Source organism: Triturus cristatus, chromosome 3_2, assembly GCF_964204655.1.
Source record: "Triturus cristatus chromosome 3_2, aTriCri1.1, whole genome shotgun sequence".
NCBI classification, from domain to species: Eukaryota; Metazoa; Chordata; class Amphibia; order Caudata; family Salamandridae; genus Triturus; species Triturus cristatus.
The window spans coordinates 1168287592-1168311347 of record NC_140584.1 but is presented as its reverse complement, the minus strand read 5'-3'; the positions used below and the strand labels follow the sequence as shown (position 1 = coordinate 1168311347).

Here is a 23756-nt window from a genome sequence, read left to right as displayed (position 1 = left end):
CCTGTCCCTTTTTCTTGGGTTGAATACAAATGGACTAAGGACATATGGCTTCTGTGAAGATTGTAGGAGGCATGGTGGCATGGTGGCGTATGGTGGGTTTGGTGAAGTGGTCGGTCCAGTGTGGCTGAGAGCGATGTTGTTGCTGGCGGAGAAGATGGGGTCGAACGTGTGGTGACGGTGGGGTTGTTTTTCAGTAGGGATGGGGGGTTGTGGTCTTTAAAGTTGTCCAGGTGGAAATTGAGATCGCCGAGGAGGATGCAGTACTTTGAGGCGAGAGCGTGGTGTGCGATGAAGTCAGCTCTGGTTTCGCTGAAGGGGGGCGGGGTCCAGGGGGTCTGTAGACAAGGATGACTCAGAGAGTGGTGTTCGGGTTGTTCTTGATATGGAAGTGGAAGTGCTCTATGTTGCGTGAGTGGTCGTCGGAGCTGGTTATGAGGCAGGGGGTGTCTTTGTATATGATGACGATGCCTCCTCCCAATCAGTTGATGCAGTCCTTGTGGATGATTTTATATCTATCAGGGATGGCGATGTCCGGAGCTGAGCTGGAGTTCACCCAGGTTTCTGTGAAAAAGGCAACCTTGGGGTAGGTGACGTTGAGCAGGTCCTAGGTCTCCAAGACATGTCTTTTAAGGGAGATGGTGTTGAGTAGGATACATCCGAGGTCTGTGTCTGGGTCGTGCAGTCGGTAGGTCTGGTGTGCGGAGGTCGGTAAAGTTGCAGTTGGCAGATGGGAAGGTGAACCGGCCTTTGGTATTCTTCGGCAATGCGAGGTGGCAAGTGGAGTGGCATCTTGTGTTGAGGGCCTGGAGGGTGCTAGTGTTGTTGCAATGGATGGTCCAAGAACCAGGGTCTGTGGCGCTCGGCGCGGTCAATGCGTGGACGGGAGCAGACAGGCTTGTCTTTGATGCCTGAGCATCGTGCAGCGGCCGCCATTAAGTAGTGTGAGGGGGAGGGTTGGACAGCTGGGAGGCTGGAAAGTGGGAAGCGGCTCTTGAGGGCCGGTGCAAGAGGGGACGAGCAGGAACATAAAGTGGAAGAGGTGCTTGCCTTGCTAGCTGAGGCGAGAGAAGCTCGGGAATGGGAATTACGGAAAGTGCAGTGCATTTTGGATAATCTTAATTTTGCATGTAGTGCAGTGCGAGCAGGGAGAACATTTTGCAGGAGGATCGGTTTGGCAATGTCGGGAGAAGTGCTACAGCACCAGAATATGAGGGTGGCATTGGCTTTAAGAGCAGATTTCAGAGTCTGACAACATTTTTGGTTTATTTCAATGGAGTCAGTTTTTGTTGAGGAAGAGACATCTTGGCATGTTTAAGTTTTTTCAGACTCAGCAGGAGCTGCAGGTTTTTGCCTTTTCTGGGACGGAAGATGGTATGTGGGAAATGGCCAGAGTCATAAGATGGCACAGGGGAGGAACCTTGCTTTTTGAACCCCTATGCGGTCAGGAGGTGGCTAATAGACAGGTGCTGTTAAATGTTGATAACATGACAATGATTGAGTTGGTCAACAAACAGAAGGCCCGTGATTTGCAGGCTCTGAGACTGCTGAGGAGGTTTATGCTAGGATGTTTGCATTATATCACCTTATACCGGGTGAAAGCAATGGTATACCTGATGTTTTATCTTGTTCACAGTGGCAGAGGTTCCGCAGTTGGCTTCTGGTGCAGAAGACAAGAAGACAGAGTTTTCGTGGACATCTGGGCACTGGGGGAATGAGGGTTGCGAGTTAGGTGGCACATTACGTATCTAGTACTACTAGAAGGTCCTATTTTCAGTTAGGGAAGAAGTTTATCGAGAGCAGTGCCAGACGGGGTGGGATTGGTAAGGATGGACTTTTACAGCGCAAGGAAGATGCTATGAACTTTGTGTTGATGTTTATTGATAGAGGTTTGTCAGCATCGACTATTTCTGGTAAGTAGGCTGGTTTGTCTTTTTATGGTAAGCTGTTTTGGGATTATGACCCTGCTGTAGGGGATTTGGCAAGGTGAGGTCTGTTGAGATAGTTCAGGTTTCAGGGTTGTGTGGAGTCTATAAGCGAAACAGTTGCTTCTGAGGTTAATGCAAGCATTGGTAGTTTGTTGTTATTATGATTTTGAAGTGTGGATTTTTCGATTGTGTATAGTTTAGATGTTTTTTGGGACTTTCTGCGTTTCTGAGCTTTTGGGTGTTAAAGGCAGTCATGGCTTACATTTTCCATACGTGGTAATGGAGAGTGAGCTTTTCAAAATGTTGCTTCAATCGAAGATGGATCAAAAGGATAGAGGGCAGTGGATCATGCTTCAGCGATGCGAGGTACGTAAGGTGTGTCCTGTAGAGGTTGGACACAGGTATTTGATGGGCTGCCAAAGGAGAGATGGACCAATTTTTTGTCATTCCAATGGTAAGAAAGTTACAGTGGCCCATGTGTTAGGTGATCTTAGGAAGGCTTTAGTTTATTTGGGAGTGAATGCAAAGCGTTTTGGTACTCATTCATTTAGAATATGAGCTGCTTCTGAAGCAGCGTGCATGGGACTGCATAGTGCAATTATCAGCCATTTTGGGAAATGGCGCTCTAGATGTGCTGAACATTACATCAGGCTGCGGATTGAGTTATTACTTTTCATAACGTTTTTATTTTGTTTTCTAAAATTGTTCTGTTTTTTCGGAGGTTGTGCCAAAGGTCCAGCAGTTGGAAAAATGGTGACATGGATAGTTGGACATTCCTTAGTGCGCTAGGCTGCAAAATTTCCAGATAGTCTCCCTAAAAGCCATTCTTTAGGGTTACCGAGCAGCCGTCATGAAGTCAGTTGGTGGGGTAAGAGCGCAATAAGATGGGGGCAGTTACTCCCTTTCATGGCTGAGCTGTTTGAAGGGAGGGGATTTCCTGACCTTTTAATTGTCCACTTGGGCAAGAAAGATTTAGTCCAGCTCTTGGGGTTGACCTTGATCAAAGCCATGAAGGAAGATTCGATGCAGACTTGTCAGAGTTGGGTGGGCAAGTGCGCGGCGTGGAGAGCATTTGTGCCCAGGAGATATTGGTGAGGTGCTGTTAAGCATACTGCAGTGGGAGAAGCCAGGTGAAAACAGAACAAGGCCATGAAAGTATTTTGTTGGGAGAATGGTGTGAAAGTATTGGTCCACGATCACATCACGGAGGAAGATGTTAATTTATTTTTCACTGATGGTGTTCATTTGTCACTTTTTGATAACGGTTTTTATCTCATGGATTTGCATCAGCTTTTGGCCACGCAGCTGTTTCTGTTGTTTTCTGTTGAGTGGTGGAGGTGAGGGGAATGGAAAACTCCGTAGCAGGGTTATCCTGCGTGGTGGTAGTTGGGGAGATGAGGAGTCACAAGCAGGTGTATCCACCCCTCGGGGGGCAGGAACATAGAGCCGCCCCTGGGGGACAACTCCAGGACCTATTGAAGCATGGTTTGAATAATGGGAGAGTTTTGGGGCATGCTTGGGTGAGGTGTCTGTAGCAAGAATGGGCTTCAGATGCGAAAGAGTAAAGAAAAAGGGGGGCGTGTGAAAGTTCTTGGGTGTGAATTTCACATGTTGGGAGGGAACCTTAAGAGAGATGGGCTGGTCAGGTTGGCTACTGTGTATTATTGAGGGTTTTATTATATGTATCTTATTGTTAGAAAACCGGTTACTAGTTGGGGGGGGGGGAAACCCTACTCAAGCAGTAGTCACAATCTCTGTCAGGGTGAAAAACAAGCAAACCTCAAATTAACCTGTGCTCAACCCTCTGGTAGTTTGACACAAAAGCAGTCAGGCTTAACTGAGAGGCAATGTGTAAAGTATTTATGCAGCACTTCAAACAATATTAAAGTGAAAACACACCACAAGAAAAATCCCACATCAATTTAGAAAAATTGAGTAAAATGTAATAAATAATTTCTCACCAAAATGACAAAACTGCAATCTGTAGAACCGGAGATTTGCAATTTTAAAGATTAAAGGGATGCGCGGGATTAATAGAGGGACCAGATTAGCACTGCTGAAAGAATTACCTTCGAAAATTAACGCATTGAGTTCCGGGACCAGGTTAGTCCTGCTGAAAGAATAACCTTTGAAATTCAATGCAAGAATTAAGTTTGAGGTGGAAGGGGCAGCGAGGGACAGGGAAAGCTTCATGGATAGTCTTCAATGTAGCGCGACAAGGAAGCCGGGAGTCACAGACGGTTATCTCTGTAGCGTGAAGATGTTGTTGTGTGCCACTGGAATCAAGCTATCCTGGCTGAAGAGGGGTGAAACCCCGAAACCGGACCTAGGATGCTTGTTTCCTGTCCAGGGAGGACCTGGCTTGGCAGTTCGGGCTGGACTGTTCCCATGAGGCACAGGGTCAAGACTGATTTGCATATGGCCAGGTCTAAACTGGGGTGGCATGGTGAGCAACAGAAGGATGGATTTAACCCAGATCTCTTGACTGGGGGGGTGAATGTTTTGATTTGTTCTGCATTCCGTCCATCAATAGTGTGTCCTTTGCTTTCTCGCCCTAAGTGCGCCAGGTATGCCCAGATGTGAGTCCTGGGCTCACTGTGCCACTGGAATCAAGCTATCCTGGCTGAAGAGGGGTGAAACCCCGAAACTCGTCCTTGGATGCTTGTTTCCGGTCCAGGGAGGACCTGGCTTGGCAGTTTGGGCTCAACTGTTCCCATAAGGCACAGGGTCAAGACTGATTTGCATATGGCCAGGTCTAAACTGGGGTGGCATGGTGAGCAAAAGAATGATGGATTTAACCTAGATCGCTTGACTGGGGGTGAATGTTTTGATTTGTTCTGCATTCCAACCATCAATTGTGTGTCCGCTATGTGTCGCAAGCAGGCGCTGTTGGAGCTTCACGTTAGTGGTCACCACAAGTTGTTGATGCCGTAGCGCTGAGGTGGTGGTGTGAAAAGTTGGGTTTGCTGGAACTTTCCTCTGGTGGGTGGTGCTGGCAACAAGATCTTGGTGTTCGGGAAGAGCCCGATACTTCATGATTTCTCATTTTCTTGAGGAAAGAGCTGCTCAACTGATGCCACACCAAGGATCCAGGACCTGAGGCGCATCTCTTGGGGATCATGAACTCACTCCAGCAGAGCGCAGCAGGGTTCAGGCAGGTCCAGTTGGAGGTCCAGGTAGCAAGTCAGTTGGGCAGTTGCAGGGAGCTACTGGAACTTGTTATGTCCCTGTAGCTTAGAACAGGCGGTCAGCTGGCTGGCACTTGGAGTCATCTCAGCCTGCAATGGAGGGTGAAGGTCCAGTCTTCCTTCTTAGCAAGCAGGCCAGCAGGTTGGTAGTCCTTCTGGCAGCAGAGGACTGCTATTGCAGTCCTTCTTCTGTAGTATACACAGGTCCAGGAGTGTACTGAAGAGTTGGGTCTGAGGGTCCAATATTTATATCTGGTGCCCACCTTGAAGTACAAGAAGTTTCTAGAGAATTTCACTTGAAGTTCTTGAAGTTCCCTGCCTCCCCTATCCTGGCTCCAAGCTGGCTAAATGTACAATGCAGTGGTGACATGTCCTTTGCATGAAGGCAGGGCATAGCCTATTAATTTGCAAACGGGGCTGTGCCCAGCTCCCAGACCATCTTGCTAATTGATGGCCCCTTCAGGCACACCTAATCACTCTATTGTGTGGATGTCTGGGAGGAATAAACAAAGTCCAACTGCCAACTACACCCAGTGATGTGACCCAGGAACAGGCTGGAGGCACCAAATAGTTAAGGCAGGAAAACTGTAACTTTTTCAAAGTGCCATTTTCAAAATTGTAACTGAAAATTAGCCCTGGGCGGAGTTCGTGGAGTTCTGTTACGCGGAACTCCGCGAGTGCAAAAAAGCTACACTGCACTACGCGGGGCTCGGTAAGCGGCAGAGTGCGTTAAAAAAATGCTGTTCGCCGTAATTTTTAGTGCCGGGTGTTTGTCAGTGCTGTGAAATTATCGCGAACACCACCATGCACAGCACTAGAGAGCGCAAGCGGGTGCTGCTTCCTTTCTGCTGCTCAAGTAGATTTTCCGATCGCCGGCGTTGAGAAATCTCGCCGGAGGTTGATTTCCCTCGCTCGTGCTAAACCAAATTGACGTTGACAAGCGAGAAAGAGAAAAAATCCCACTGGGAGGTGGATTGATGTTGACGAGCGCGAGCGTGGAAAAAAACTCCGCTCTGCATACTCCGCGAGCTCCGTGTAATGCGGACACTCCACAAACTCTGCGAGCGGAGTATCACCGCCAGGCTTACTTAAAATCCAACTTTACCATTAAAGAGGATTTTTAAATGACTATTTCTCAGACACCAAACATGGCATACTCATCTTCTCCCAATTTAAAGTTATCGCCTATTATATGCAATAAGGTAACCCAATGTTATCCTTTGGGAGAGGTAGGCCTCACAATAGTGAAAAGCGAATTTAGACTTTTCTCACTTACAAGACATGTAAAACGTAAAAGTACATGCCTAACTTTTCAAATACGCTGCACCCGGCCCACTGGGCTGCTTAGGGCCTACCATATGGGTGACTTATATGTGTTAAAAAGGAAGTTTGAGCCTGGCAAGAGGTTTATCTTGCCAGGTCAAAATGGCAGTTTAAAACTGCACATACAGGCTGCAATGGCAGGCCTGGCACATGTTTAAAGGACCACTTAAGTGTCTGGCACATTCTTAGGGTGAAGAAATGGCATGTGTTTCTGGTCCAATATCGCTTTTGCTGGCTAATTTCTCTGTAAATGCAAAGAAGAGCGAAAAATGTGATGGGGAGGGTGCCGGGCTGCTAATATTTTACTTATACATGAAGCGCTAGCATACGGGTCTGAATGAATAGACTGTAGCCACCACCTGTTTCTCATGGACTATCGGTGTGGGAAAGCGGAAGAGAGCTCTGTGCGTTTAAATCGGGAGGTAGTAGCGGTCCTGAAATGCTCATTATAAATGCCAGTGAACGCTGATATAGAATGCCCCTTCATATCACCTCGATATATTGGAAAGGTCGCAGTCATTGTATAGTAGTTTTTCGTACCTTGCTGCTCGTAAGTTGTAGATCCTGACTTGCTTCTATTCGGCGTTTGCTTCGTCTACGTCCTCAGCAGTTGGAAAAGGCTCCGATTCGGTGGGGCGTGCTGGTTGGTTCATTTGAACTTCCGGCGTGGCTACGTCCAGCGTCGTCCCCGATGCGTTGCTGTGGCAACGTTGGGTGTATATGCAGCTTCCTTTGTCTTTTAGTACTTCGTTTTTGAATAGGGGCAAATATCCTTCATCTATGAGACCCGTTCCTGTTAGTTATTAGCGCTGTTGTACATTCCTTTCCAGATTTTTTTGTTATGGTGCTACAGTATTGACGATGTTTGTAGCATCCGCTTGCCATTGTGTTAAGGCTGCCTGAAATGGTCAAATGTTCGTTATGATGAAGGGAACATCCTTCGTTTATTCCGGTGTTCAGTTCCGTGTTATTGTGAAAGCTTAAACACGGCTTGTGGCTGTCAATAAAACTTCATGTTGTTCTTCTGGTTTGTGGTTGTGTGACTTTGGTGGACAATAAAGTTCAATTTTTTCTTGTTGAAAAAAAGTTTTTGTGACTCATGTCGACCTCAAAACTCTGTACCACGGGAGGAAAAGACTGCTGGAACCCTTCTTCTATATAATGTGTGTTAGTTCTGTCATTTCATTTAGCCCGTTTTCGATAGTTCCAAGGAACATTATGGTTTTTGCTTCAATTTTGGATAATAAGGCGTCGATGTTTTTGCCTTTGATGTGGCGCAGAACTGTCCATTTTAGATCGTTTGGACCATGGTTTTTTTCTATGCAATGTGATACCATGGGAGCGTTAGGTGTTTTACACTTAATTCTGGAACGGTGTTGGGAAATGCGATTTTTTTATGGGTTGAGTAGTTTTCCCAATGTAGGCTAATGGGCAAGGGCAAAGAACGCAATATATGACGTTATGAGTATTGCAGTTGGTGAAATTTTCATGATTTATGTATTTCGGACCATACACAAATTGGGTTCCTTCTAATGTACTGTCACATGATACGCAAGTACCACATTTTCTGTGACCTTTGATCGGTGGTAGTGATAGCATGGTCCTCAGGGTTGTTTCTGGTTGTTTGATGGTTGTGTTGGCTCGTACAAGTTTCTCTCTTATGCTTGTGTTTTTTTTCAGTGCAAATATTGGAATTTGTGAAAATGATGGAATGCTTTTTATTGTGTTCCAATTCTTTCGGATGATTTTTTGCATCTCTGTTGTTCGACCTGAGAACGTGGTGACGCATACCAAAGGTGTACTTTTTTTCTCCTTCTTCGGAATGAGGAGGGACTCTCGTGGGGTGTACCATGCTCGTTTCAACGCCTTCTTGAGGAGTTTTTTGGGATAATTTCTCATTACCAGTTTCTCCAGTAGTTCTGTCGCATTTCTGAAATAATCCTCTTTTTTCGAGCAGTTTGTCAAAATGAAGAAGTATTCTCCTTGTTCTAAATAATTGCAGATTGTAATAATTGAATTAAAACTCGCAGTCAATAAATGGGCTCGCTGAGAAAAGAAAAAAGTGTGATCCATGGTGTCAGAGGCAACTGCATGTCAAAAAAGTTACTGTATAGATTCCGGCCTCTGAAAACCTTATAGAATCTTTCCCCTTCATTTATATCCCTATGTAGAGTGGGCACCAGGCCTACGAGGGTATAGGTAGAATCGTTTACCGTAGGGAATTAAAAGCTCCCGTCACCTAGACTAAAGTCATCTAGGTGGCTCAAATTATTTCTGAACACTCCCACACTGAGACAAAACACTGCCCAACCCATAACCAATTTTAGAATCTCATAAAAACTTGCGTACCCAGAAACCAGGCCAAACTAAGGACCAGATTAACTCATTACTGATTCAATCCTCCATATACCAATGACAGAACCCAAAACTCTCAGTATCAGAGAGGAGGACATTGAAGAACTCTTAAGACGTCCATCTACATTCAATCTAGGCAACAACCTAACAAGTTTTGCCCAGCAATCAGACTTGGAAAAAATAACAAGGCTCAAGAAAAAACAAATACGAACAGCCCTACACGGCGAAGTATTACTAGAACATCTAAGAGCCGGCACAATACCATCTGGATTACAAGTAAAGAATATTCCTGTTATATTCACAGATCAACCCGAATACCTGGAAGGATTTAGTCACATCGGAACCAAATGTTCAAGAGATTGGATGTTCCATTCAATTAAAACTGCAGAGCGTTTGAGTCACAAAGAACTAGAACTAATCAAAGAATTAGAAGAACCTTTGCTGAACAACTCAGCGATAGAAAACGCCCAAACACTACTGTGTAAACTGGAAAAAGAGAATACGACCTTCAAAAAAAACACAGAAGACGCAAAAAGATTAAAACTACACAAAGATATAACAAACTTTTCAGAAATCAGGATTTACCCATATCTAGACAAGGAATACTACAAACAACCTCAAAACACCGTAGCCCTTGGAACATAGGGAGGAAGAAGTAAGAGACGGTTTCTCACATTCTCGGACGCCTCATCTTCCTCGGGCACCTCAAGTGAAAGTGAAGGATCCTCCACTACCAGAAACAATCAACAAAGACCATTCTACCAGCCGGCTCCTTTTTTAGACAGAGGAAACAGCCGACCGAGAGGCAGATCACGAGCAAACAGATGGTACAACCCCCAATCCAATCAATACCAAGGGGAGATCACCACCCGGAGGAACGTATACCATTGGTAATGGAAGAGACGGATTGCATATACAACTTATCAAACTACGATTTAACCTTAGATGAAATCAAAGTACTCCAGAAAGGGTTATCATTTATCCCCACCGTGAGACCAGACCTCAATCAAACCAAAATGGAAATAATCCAATTATTTCGCAAAATGCGACTCAAAATATTTTTCCAGGATAGCGAAGAGACGATACCTCGAAATTTTTCAGGCTTGAAAAATCCTTCGACATTTTTTCATAGCGCTACCAACATGCCCATTGAACTCTTAACATTTGAGAAAAATGTATTAAGAGACTTGGATAACCTTGAAAAAAAGATAACATTCACCAAATGGAACCTTACAAAGGATGAAAGAAAAGCTCTAGAACACCTATCACACAGTAAGAGCCTTATAATAAAGCCAGCCGATAAAGGAGGAGGAATTGTAATTTGGCCCAGAGAGAAATACGAGCTGGAAGTACAGCGACAACTATCAGATAACAAATACTACCGGAAAACCAACGAAGATTGGAATAAAAAAATCAAAGAGAGATTACTGCCCATTATACAAACTGGAAAGGAAGAAGGTTGGTTAACAAAAAAAGAGTCACAATTTCTGATTAATGACAACCCACGGACACCAATCATGTATGTCCTTCCCAAAGTGCACAAGGACTCCAGCAACCCGCCAGGAAGACCAATAATCTCGGAAGTCAACTCGATGCTTGAAAGACCGGCCAAATACGTAGATACGTTTTTGAAACCACTAGTCTGGGATACACCAAGTTACATTAAAGACACCATGCAAGCCATTACCATGCTGGAACACTACCCCTTTGATGAAGAAAATGAATTCCTAGTGACTCTTGACATCGTGAGTCTGTATTCCAACATTCCCCAAGAAGCTGGTTTGGAAGCTCTTCAAGTGTTCTTAGACAAACGCATTCGACCACATAATGTACCAACGACCTCCCTAATACAGCTAGCAGAAATCTGCTTGAAATACAACTTCTTCACATTCAATGACACACAATTTCTACAAATCATGGGTACCGCGATGGGTTGTCCCTTCGCTCCAGAAACGGCCATAATGTTTATGGCACTCTTTGAGGAAAAATGGAAATACAACAACAACCCTTACGACGGACACATCAAAATTTGGCGTCGATATATCGACGATGTGTTTCTTCTGTGGAGAGGGGATGAAGAACAACTTGAAACCTTCGTGATCTGGCTAAATAACAGGAACCCAAATATTCAATTCACGGTAAACTACAACAAAGTAGAAATGAACTTTCTGGACCTCCTAATCAAACATGAAGAGGGCCATATATACACTACACTTTACACCAAAAAAACGAACAGAAACACATTCCTACATTTCTCAAGCTTCCACCAACGCAATTTGCGCGAGAACCTCCCATTTAGCCAGTTCCTGAGGATAAGGCGGAACTGCTTGAAAAAAGAGGATTATTTCAGAAATGCGACAGAACTACTGGAGAAACTGGTAATGAGAAATGATCCCAAAAAACTCCTCAAGAAGGCGTTGAAACGAGCATGGTACACCCCACGAGAGTCCCTCCTCATTCCGAAGAAGGAGAAAAAAAGTACACCTTTGGTATGCGTCACCACGTTCTCAGGTCAAACAACAGAGATGCAAAAAATCATCCGAAAGAATTGGAACACAATAAAAAGCATTCCATCATTTTCACAAATTCCAATATTTGCACTGAAAAAAAACACAAGCATAAGAGAGAAACTTGTACGAGCCAACACAACCATCAAACAACCAGAAACAACCCTGAGGACCATGCTATCACTACCACCGATCAAAGGTCACAGAAAATGTGGTACTTGCGTATCATGTGACAGTACATTAGAAGGAACCCAATTTGTGTATGGTCCGAAATACATAAATCATGAAAATTTCACCAACTGCAATACTCATAACGTCATATATTGCGTTCTTTGCCCTTGCCCATTAGCCTACATTGGGAAAACTACTCAACCCATAAAAAATCGCATTTCCCAACACCGTTCCAGAATTAAGTGTAAAACACCTAACGCTCCCATGGTATCACATTGCATAGAAAAAAACCATGGTCCAAACGATCTAAAATGGACAGTTCTGTGCCACATCAAAGGCAAAAACATCGACGCCTTATTATCCAAAATTGAAGCAAAAACCATAATGTTCCTGGGAACTATCGAAAACGGGCTAAATGAAATGACAGAACTAACACACATTATATAGAAGAAGGGTTCCAGCAGTCTTTTCCTCCCGTGGTACAGAGTTTTGAGGTCGACATGAGTCACAAAAACTTTTTTTCAACTAGAAAAAATTGAACTTTATTGTCCACCAAAGTCACACAACCACAAACCAGAAGAACAACATGAAGTTTTATTGACAGCCACAAGCCGTGATTAAGCTTTCACAATAACACGGAACTGAACACCGGAATAAACGAAGGATGTTCCCTTCATCATAACGAACATTTGACCATTTCAGGCAGCCTTAACACAATGGCAGGCGGATGCTACAAACATCGTCAATACTGTAGCACCATAACAAAAAAATCTGGAAAGGAATGTACAACAGCGCTAATAACTAACAGGAACGGGTCTCATAGATGAAGGATATTTGCCCCGATTCAAAAACGAAGTACTAAAAGACAAAGGAAACTGCATATACACCCAACGTTGCCACAGCAACGCATCGGGGACGACGCTGGACGTAGCCACGCCGGAAGTTCAAATGAACCAACCAGCACGCCCCACCGAATCGGAGCCTTTTCCAACTGCTGAGGACGTAGACGAAGCAAACGCCGAATAGAAGCAATTCAGGATCTACAACTTACGAGCAGCAAGGTACGAAAAACTACTATACAACGACTGCGATCTTTCCACTATATCAAGGTGATATGAAGGGGCATTCCATATCAGCGTTCACTGGCATTTATAATGAGCATTTCAGGACCGCCACTACCTCCCGATTTAAATGGACAGAGCTCTCTTCCGCTTTCCCACACCGTTAGTCCATGAGAAACAGGTGGTGGCTACAGTCTATTCATTCAGACCCGTATGCTAGCGCTTCATGTATAAGTAAAATATTAGCAGCCCGGCACCCTCCCCATCACATTTTTCGCTCTTCTTTGCATTTACAGAGAAATTAGCCGGCAAAAGCGATATTGGACCCGAAACACATGCCATTTCTTCACCCTAAGAATCAACCAAAAGGGTACGTAAAAACTAAGCAGACACAGCACGTCCTGGAAGTGTGAGCAAGCCACAAAACCACCAGGGAACCCCATATTTCATAAATCCATTCTCATTTGTGTGTTATAGGCAAAGAAGATGACAGCAACCTATAACTGGTAGTACGTAAGTTTTTCCACCAATAATGTCTTTTTTTTAAAAAAACTCTTTTTTATATCACATAAAATGAACACACACTTAAATTAGGCGTATTATTATTTTTACAGGAAAAAGATGTCCCATTGGAACCATTTATGAGCCCTGACGAAGACCTTATTATTAATACATAGGTCCAACATAATATAGGTCGAAACGCGTCGGCTAGCAGAGATTCAGATAACTTGGGATAAAAACAAGACACTAGCGTCCCCCACAGAGCAAAAACAACAATTCAGTTATCGCTCTCTATATAATCACTCTGAAATAACTCTTTCTGACCCTGCTTAGGATCATAAGAAGTAGTCAACGTTGAGGACCCGACAAGCTAGAGTCCCCACAATCTACCAAATCGGATATCTAAGTACTGTAGTGCAACAATTTTCTCGTTTGTGTAAAGTACTTCATTTATGTTTGTATGATATTCCGTAAAGTCATTGTGAAAAATGTAAAGAATTTTCCACGTTTTATGTAAAGGGCATGTGTTTGTCAAAATGAAGAAAAGTTCTCCTTGTTCTAAATAATTGCAGATTGTAATAATTGAATTAAAACTCGCAGTCAATAAATAGGCTCGCTGAGAAAAGAAAAAAGTGTGATCCATGGTGTCAGGGGCAACTGCATGTCAAAAAAGTTACTGTAGAGATTCCGGCTTCTGAAAACCTTATAGAATCTTTCCCCTTCATTTATATCCATAAGGATATCAGGTCCAACACATATGTTTAATGAAGTAGATTTACTTCAGACCTGTCCTAACAAAGTGCCTTTTAACAACTATGAGAATGCACTGTTAGCTACAGCTAATGACACCCTGCTGGATAAACTGCAAGTTGTGCAGAATACAGCTGCACAGCAAATTTGTAATCTTCCGGTATGGCCTTCCTCTGTTCCATCTTAAACTCCTCGCATTGGCTTTCCATCAGGAAACAGACTATCTTTAAGCTATGTTGGATGACTCATAAGGTATTAAACAAGGCCCTTGCTGCCTAGCTTCATTCTAGACTTTGCCATTATAAGCCCATTAGACTGCTAAGGTCCACAAATAAGGCCCTTCTTCTAGATTTGGTGTCAGATCCTTCTTGCATTTGACCCCTTTTCATTAGAACAAACTTCCTTTTCATATCCATATCTGCTTCGATTTCATGAAATTCAAGAAGTTGTTAAAAACGTGGCTGTTCCAAAGTGCATTAGTTTCTGAATAACTTAATACGACATTCTCTTTCTGGAGTGAACCTCGCACAATACTGGGTAGCCAGCAAATGTTATCATACATGCCAGCACTCTCTTCAGTGTCACCTAATGCTGATGCAAATGTTTCATACGCACACATTCCATGGGATAAAACCACGACACACCTCAGGGTCAGGTGACTCAGGTCTCGACCCAGATAGAACCACTGAGCAGCTTCACCTTGAGATCACACCCGAATGTTCATGTGCACACAGTTTTGACAGTGGAGGAGGATTAAACTAAGCGTGGGGGTGCACATTTGTAGTAAGGTCTCTGCTGTTTTCTTTTACCTGTGAGGCGGCCATACGTTTCAGGGTCTGTCTCTGTGTCATCCATGGCTATAGGTCTACACTGACCCTCCATGGAAAAAACAAGGCTGCCGTCGCCTTTGGAACACTCATCTACTGATTGGGACATGGTGGCCACTGGGTGCCTTGTGGAAAACAACAGAAGGCAAGGCGCTGTCAGATGCCCACGTGAGGTTGCTGGGCCAACCAAAGGATAATGACCACCTGGCTGTCTCTTATTCAATACTCAGGACCCACCACTGACCACAGGGTCCACCCAGAGACTAGAGAGTGAGGCCAGGCTTCTGTATTGGAAGTCGCCCAGCCTACTAGTGTCTTACTGGACTGTAAAAAAAGAAGAAAAGCCCAGAGACATGTTCCAATGTAAGACAAAAAGTCATTACTCCCGGCAACAGCACTGCAGCCAAATTAAAGTGCACTCGCTGTTTCTGTTATGCAGCTTCATTAGCGCCTTCTAATCCTCGGTCCAGGAGCTATTATGGGTGAGTAGTGCTCTTTTTTAATGTGGCGATGCAGACAACAGCACTAAAATGCGTTGGTTTGAGCCTTCTGCATGGCACTTGGCAGAACTGTTTTTTATATTTCATGCTGTGAACTGTAAGCACATAGCATTAACCATTTCCAGCATTTAGATATAATAAACTGCTCATCTATAATCAAGAGTAGTTTCTTAATAGCATTACATGATTATGTATCTCATTAAGAATGTAAAAGGTCTAGAAAATGCTTCAATATCACACACTTGTAAATATGTTATGTTTTACCATCACATAACTTACCATGCCTACCTTCCATATATAACTTACCGAACCACTCTACCATAGCCAACCTGTTGTACTTACCTTCCACCTTTAACTTAACAAACCAACCTAGCATGCCTAACCTATTATACCTACCTATCACACCTTCCTACCATACCTGTCGACCATAGCTACCATACTTACCAACCTTTGCATAACCTGTCATAATCACCTAAGTAACCTATCACGCCTTCCATATCCACCATACCCGCCACCCACACCTAACATACCTAACCTACTGACTAAAGATGTTTAGATAGAGGAGTTGTGGCACACCCCTTTGCTTGCACACCAAAGTGTCAATATTACAGTAGCCCTTAGATGTGAAATCCAAAAAGGTCCATTAACACAGTCTTTCTTTTATTCAAGACTTCAGTCTTTTTATAAGTATTCCAGTGCAGCCTACACGTGTTTCGTCATGCAGGTATGACCCAGTGACTTCGCCAGGGCTACTGCAAGTAAGATTAATTGCTAAGCATTGACTGTATTCACATCTTTTAATGTTACTCAAGCCATCAGGTGCTTCTATGGATTCCCTGTCTTATGTTGAGTTTTGTGAGGAGCGGTGTCCCTGCAGTCGCTGTCGCAGCATAAAACTCTAGGCATCTGTGCATGTCCAGAGAGACTAGATCCCTTTCTGCAGCATCCTTAGCATTCTGAAAGAACTTTTAAGGGCTATCAGTTTATTAAGATGAAATTCCATTTTATCTTTAGGTATAAACTATGGATTTATGAGCAGTATCATCTTGTCATTAAAGAACTGTTAATAGCATTCTATTATTCTGACACGCAAGCATTTCATTGACTATCTTTGCTGAGCCGAGAGACAAAAGTAACGCAGATAGAAACTTATGATCGGCTCTGTGGATCCGCTCCAAAAGGACTTCATCAATTGGGATACTACTGTGTTGGGTTCTCTTTGTAGTGGAGATTTTCTCGTCCGGTAGAAGGGTCTAAAGTCTCCTTTTCTAAATTCCCTCATTATTTTGTGAGGATTGTGATGCAGGTGAGCAGCGGTACCTTGATATGACTGTGAGGTGTACCCTTTCTGCATGGCTTAGGCCCACTCTAACAGGTATGGCAAAATCTAGTGAGCTTGAAAGAAGAACGAGTGAAGGGCTTCGGATAAGCACCCAAAGCGAAACCTTCCCCATTTTGCCGTGTACCTTCTGTTAGTGTATGTAGCTCTGGCTGATGCAAAGATGGCTTTACACTCTGCAGGAACGGCTCGGTGAGAGAACTCATGGAATACAGGAGTCATGCCGACAACTTCAACGATCCTGGGTTGTGAAGAAGGATCTGCCCTGGTTCCTGCTGCGATGTGTTTGTACTTCCAACTGCATAGGTGGTTCTTCCTGTAGTTGCAGGAAATCCATGAACTATTAGTGAATGGGCCACCTTGAGGCCATTCAGATAATCCCTCATGGTTCCCTTTTGAGCTTTGTGATACTCTTGCAAGCAAGAGGAGAGGTGGAAAAGCAAACGCATAAAACCATAACCATGCGATCAGAACTGCACTCTCCCACAATTCCAGCTGTGGGTATCTGCTGGCATAAAACTGGCTTTCCTTGTTTGCCCTGGTTGTGAACAGACACAGGCCCAGATTTTCTATGATTGTGCAGCGGGGTTGCATCACTTTTGTGGCACAGCCTCAGAGCAAAATCCTTTTTGGCATTTACTCGTAAGACAGCCCTCTGTTTCAGCACATTGATGTGCATGTTTGTTACATCCCCTTTGGCTGTCTACCCTCGAAGATGAATCCCACCCATCCATCCATTGAGGCATCCGTGGTTAAGACTAAGGGCCTGCTTTAGAGATTGGTGAATGGGTACATCAAACGTGACGGATATCCTGTCCACCTTATTACAAGTGCCATTGGATATAATTTGCTTGTAATAAGACGGAGGATATGATCGGTCTGCTTCCATGTTCTTCGTTGATGTTCACCCCGGAGAGCCTTATTCATTGTCGCTGTTACCTGAATTTGGTCATCGATAGAGGCACACATTTGTGCACATTGATTGGTCAGTTCCTACTGTATCGACAAAACAGTATAAGTCATATACAAGACAACGTCATACGTAGTAATCTTTTCAGCGGGCATACCTTGACATTGGGTGGCTTTTAAATCTAATGCCAACGCCGCTAGACTCACTTATCTGTCTTGAAGTGATACACCTTTGCCTCGTCTGCATCTAGGAGTGGCCTCCAGAAATGAATTGTGCGAGATTCGCGCAGAGACAGATTTCTCTTTATTGAGTGTGAGAACTAATCTTTGGGACACCTGGATACAGACTATGTTGTTCGTGTCTACCTTAAATGAGCCTTTGATCAACCAAACGGTGAGATCTGGATACACCTGGTGACCCATGCACCAAAGGTTTGCTGCCACTGATGCCATACACCCTATGAAGATCCTGGGACCATGATTGACCTCCACAATGGAGTGCAGGGCTTTGACTGGTCATCTTTCTAATCAATGCACACACAGACATGCACACACACACACACACATACACACTGTTCAATCATATGAGCGGTTTGTGTGTGTTTCACCCTTGCCCCATTGGACAGGGCCATCCTTCATCTTCTCACATAGGTTGCCAAAACGTATTAAGTGAGACACATGGTAAATAACAACAGGCTACACCAGGGGCTTCCAGCACAGGTCCTGGAGGCTGAATCCATACCAGGTGTTTAGAATATTGACATAATATATATTTGCAAACACTGAAGCCAAATAGAAGTTAATTACACAGTGATTCCTCATCCTGAAATCTGCCCTCCTGGAACTACACTGCACACCTCAGGCCTAAAATGCAAGTCTCTGGCATGCAGTGCTTCTGTCACTCTCTCATGGTTTCTCACTCCCACCACATAGTGTTTAAATGCAGAACACAGCAACCTCTGTAGTATGCCTGCCAGTTCCTTATTCTTCTAGATACATGGCTTCTCTAAACCTTGCAGTCTTACAATCCTAAATTCTCTTCTCTGTATTTCTTCCTCCCCTGCAGACTTCTTCTCTTTAAGTAAACATTGGTCGCTGTGCCTGAGGCCTGGCACTTATGTGAGGCTTCTGCGCATACTTTTTTGCTGTAAATGTTTACATTATTTTTTTTTGTAGGTCTGAGATGCAGATATATATAGCCACCATAGGACGTTTTCACAGGTGTGAATCTTCTTTCTACTAAAGCACTTTAAGCTCTTTCTGATGCATCCATTACTGTGTCCTCCTTGAAGAGTCAAGCTGTGTGGGTTCAGTCATGTTAGTTTCAAAGAGCACCAAAACACTTGACTGTTAATAACACATGATTTTCTGGGCCTAATCACTGGAAGGAGGGAAGGTGAATGGTATGTCACTCTAGAATACAGCAAATGACTGTGAATTGTGCGTACTTCGAACTCGCCATACTGACGGTATGATAGTTATATGTCCAGCAGACCACAACGTTTCAACTTGCTACCTTGTTTGTTCAACACGACACATGAAGCTGGGCCAATCCCATACACAGCTCCTGCTTCCGCCTGCTTCGCATTCTAAAAAGGTTTCTGCTCTTCCTCTCATTTTCTGCCAGAAAATCCGTTGTCCAAGCACTCTTCGCTTCCAGGTTGGACTATGCAAACGCTCTGTATCTGAGACTATCTGACTGTACTATGCAAACGCTCTGTATCTGAGACTATCTGACTGGACTATGCAAACACTCTGTATCTGAGACTACCTGATTGAACTATGCAAACGCTCTGTATCTGGGACTACCTGATTGGACTATGCAAACGCTCTGTATCTGGGACTACCTGATTGGACTATGCAAACGCTCTGTATCTGGGACTACCTGATTGGACTATGCAAACGCTCTGTATCTGAGACTACCTGATTGGACTATGCAAACGCTCTGTATCTGAGACTACCTCATTGGACTATGCAAACGCTCTGTATCTGAGCTTCCTGATTGGACTATGCAAACGCTCTGTATCTGAGCTTCCTGATTGGACTATGCAAACGCTCTGTATCTGGGACTACCTGATTGGACTATGCAAACGCTCTGTATCTGAGACTACCTGATTGGACTATGCAAATGCTCTGTATCTGAGACTATCTGACTGTACTGTGCAAACACTCTGTATCTGGGACTACCCAACTACTGGATCGATAGACTTCAGGTGTCCCAGACCACGGCAGCCCGCCTTTTTCTCAATCTTCCTCCTAGATTGCATGTGTCTCCCCATCTACGTGCCCTCCACTGGCTGCCAGTGAGTAAGAGGATTTTGTTTAAAGCTCTGGATTTAGTCCACAAAGGGGGTGGTTACCTGAGGGCCAGAATTAGCTTCTACCTCCCCCCAGGAACCTGCGATCTGCTAGTAGTCTATGGGCTTGGAGTCCCAAAATTCACCTTTTTCTATCTGGGGTCATCAACATGTAATAAGCTCCCTCTTGAACTCTGCCTGTGAAATCAATTTCCATGTTCAGAAAAGGCTGAAAACATGGCTGTTCACAAAAGAACAGAGGTCCTGTCAGATCCTGCGACTCTACCTGTGAGGTGAGCTCCGGGACACCCCTAGGAGTACCTATGTGTTATAAAAATTCTGATTCATTCATTCATTCATTGTGCAGCTTTCTGTTACATAGAGGCATTATTTCCTGGTATAAAGCTACCCACATACCAATGCTCAGTAACACCTTACTTTGCACCCCCCTGCCTCTATGGTCTCCAACATACAGTCTCACCTCCTTTTCAGCACTCACACTGGCCCCCGCCTCTATAAAAACAACCCCCCGCTGTTCATAAACACCACTCACTCACAACCTGCAACTCTCATGTCCTGCTCAGAGGTCTTCAAACCTTCATGACTCTGAGGAACGGTTCCACCACGCTTCGTTGGCGCGGGCCTTTTTCTGCAGTGCCTCACCGGCAACCCTTTTCAACAGCACCCCACACTCCTCTGCTCACCTGATGTAGCCCTCGATGCTGCTTTGGCCCCGTAGCTGGTCCTCGATCAGGTACGTGTTGTGCGAGGAGGAGATGAAGTAATGACACAGGGGCTGCGTCATGTCCTGGTAGAGCTTGCGGTGTTCCTTCTTGAAGATGTTACCCTGGCGGGAGAGCAGGTAGGCCAGGAACCCATCAATACTCATGGCGCGAAGCTTCTTGGCTGCAAACGAAAGACATTGCACTGACTGTGGGCCAGATGGGCATAGAGGGGCACCAGCTGCACAAGACCCCGGGTTTAAAGCAATGCTTGGGCTTCTAATTTCAGAACTTTATCAGGGTCCCAATATTGAAGAGGTATTATTATGGGAGGCCCACTACTCCATCTGTATCTGGGTCCCAGTACTACATCGGCACGAGGGACCCAGTACTACATCGGCATGAGGGACCCAGTACTACATCGTCATGAGGGACCCAGTACTACATCGGCATCAGGGTCACAGTACTACCCTGCCATCGGGGTCTCGGTACTCGACTGGTAGGGTTGAGGCTCATTGACAGCGCTGTGTGGGCCAGCAGCGGCCCATCCAGGTACAAGCAGTGGGGCGCTGGGGCCAGGTTGGGCGGGGGGGGTTGGATTCAACAGACGACCACTAGGGAAAATTAAATAAATAATTTCCCCTCATCGTCATCTGTCGAAATACCCCACCCGGCCCCACCGCTCTTACCTGCACAGGCCGCTGCTGGTGTGGGCGTCCTTGTATTAGAGCTCTGTGAGGTGCCAGCATTATATCTAGATCAAGTTTTGAGTATTAGAGCTGTATCTGGCTCCTAGTATTGGAATAACAGGATTGAGGGTACTGATGAAGCTGTATGTATGGCCCTGTAATAGAACTGCGTCTGGAGTCCAGCATTCACAGCTGTACCTGGGTCTTAATATACTATGGTAGCATGAATGACACTAACTGACAAAGCTGTATGGGTGGCCTTGTATTAGAGCCGCATCAGGGTCCCGGTATTACATCTGTATGAGGTGTCTAGCATTAGAGGTGTACCAGTATTAGAGCTGTATCAGGGTCCCAGTATTAGATCTGTATGAGGTGTCTAGCATTAGAGGTGTCTCAGTATTGGAGCTGTATCAGGGTCCCAGTATTAGATCTGTATGAGGTGTCTAGCATTAGAGGTGTCCCAGTATTGGAGCTGTATCGGGGTCCCAGTATTACATCTGTATGAGCTGTCTTGCATTAGAGGTGTCCCAGTATTAGAGCTGAATCAGGGTCCCAGTATTAGATCTGTATGAGGTGTCTAGCATTAGAGGTGTCCCAGTATTAGAGCTGTATCAGGGTCCCAGTATTAGATCTGTATGAGGTGTCTAGCATTAGAGGTGTCCCAGTATTAGAGCTGTATCAGGGTCCCAGTATTAGATCTGTATCAGGTTTTGGATCGTTTTAAGTTTTCAAATATTAGAGCTGTAACAGGGTCCCAGTATTATATCTGTATGAGGTGTCTAGCATTAGAGGTGTCCCAGTAGTAGGGCTGTTTCAGGGTCCCAGTATTAGATCTGTATGAGGTGTCTAGCATTAGAGGTGTCCCAGTATTAGAGCTGTATCAGGGTCCCAGTATTAGATCTGTATCAGGCTTTGGATCGTTTTAAGTTTTCAAATATTAGAGCTGTAACAGGGTCCCAGTATTAGATCTGTATGAGGTGTCTAGCATTAGAGGTGTCCCAGTATTAGAGCTGTATCAGGGTCCCAGTATTAGAGCTGTATCAGGTTTCGGATCGTTTCAAGTTTTCAAATATTAGAGCTGTAACAGGGTTCCAGTACAAGAGCTGTGTCAGACTCCTCGTAATGAAATAACTGGCCTGAGGCTCACTGATGGAGCTGTATTAGAACTGCTTCAGGGTTCGATTATCAGAGCTGAACCAGGGTCACAGAATTAGAGCCCTGTCAAGTCTGAAAGTAAAGAGTATTATTTGACGATGAATAAAAACCATAACAAACACAATCACACAATGTGTTCCAATGGCTATGGCTCGGATCCTGGCCAGCACACAAAAACAACCAAGCTCGTTCATCACAGGGCCATTAAAGACTTTAAAAGCAATACTGGCAATCTGAAAATATTATATGTGCCAAAACCTTCAAGTGTAACACATATTAATATGACTCTGGTGCTGGCCCTCGCAGCAGAAAAACATGAGTCACAAAGCAGACCCACCTTTCAAGACATCTACAACGTTATTTTATAAATTAAAAAAACAAAAAAAGCCACAGGCAAACCCTGCTAGATTACGATTTATCAAAAAAGTAGTTAGGCGAGTCCATAAACTTCTCAAATGCATCTTGCGACCGGTCACCTCTTGGACACTACAAGGCGGGAGTCTGCATGGGAGTCACCTCTTGGACACTGCAAGGCGGGAGTCTGCATGGGAGTCACCTCTTGGAGACTACAAGGCGGGAGTCTGCATGGGAGTCACCTCTTGGACACTGCAAGGCGGGAGTCTGCATGGGAGTCACCTCTTGGAGACTACAAGGCGGGAGTCTGCATGGGAGTCACCTCTTGGACACTGCAAGGCGGGAGTCTGCATGGGAGTCACCTCTTGGAGACTACAAGGCGGGAGTCTGCATGGGAGTCACCTCTTGGAGACTACAAGGCGGGAGTCTGCATGGGAGTCACCTCTTGGACACTGCAAGGCGGGAGTCTGCATGGGAGTCACCTCTTGTAGACTACAAGGCGGGAGTCTGCATGGGAGTCACCTCTTGGACACTGCAAGGCGGGAGTCTGCATGGGAGTCACCTCTTGGACACTACAAGGCGGGAGTCTGCATGGGAGTCATCTCTTGGACACTGCAAGGCGGGAGTCTGCATGGGGCAGGCCCAGCCTTTGGCCAAGCCGTCTTAGCCACATCCTGCATTTGTTTTTTAACTTCGGGCAGGAGCAAAGCACATGGACCAAAGACTCCTTTGATAAAGCCACAGTCATGGCATTTATTAGCAATTTTATAACAGCGGCTGCCCTCTATCTTCAGACCACCAAGATACCTCCAAGCTGGTTTCCGGGCTCGTCATCGAGCATGTGGCCACCTTGGTTTTATCAACGTTTGCCACCAGTTTACTATTCTCACAGTGCACAACTAGGGCAACTAACAACACTTGAGGCCATACGCTTGTATGGCCAAAAAGAACCATGATGACACAGGTATCCTGGTGTAAGAGGCCTGGGGCTGTATTATACATACAGCATATTTTCTTTGATAGCGCCGAGCGCTACAATTTAAAACATGCGCCCGGTGCAATCAAGGAAAATGCGCCATATTAGGGTGAATGCGTCAGTCTTGACCCTGCCTGAAGTGCCAAGCCAAATCCTTCCTGACCGGAAACAAGCCTCCTGGGACCGGTTTCGGGGGGGTGGGGGGTA

The 23756-nt window shown here is 44.9% G+C and overlaps 1 protein-coding gene across 1 annotated transcript in view; it reads right to left on the bottom strand.

The window, feature by feature from the left end:
* Positions 1 to 23756, bottom strand: part of PLCD4 (phospholipase C delta 4) — a 514626-nt gene that overhangs the window by 210531 nt on the left and 280339 nt on the right. The window contains exon 8 of the mRNA XM_085650039.1: positions 20358 to 20559. Within this exon, the coding sequence (XP_085506165.1) occupies positions 20358 to 20559 (202 nt within the window). The remainder of the gene's footprint in view (positions 1 to 20357; positions 20560 to 23756) is intronic.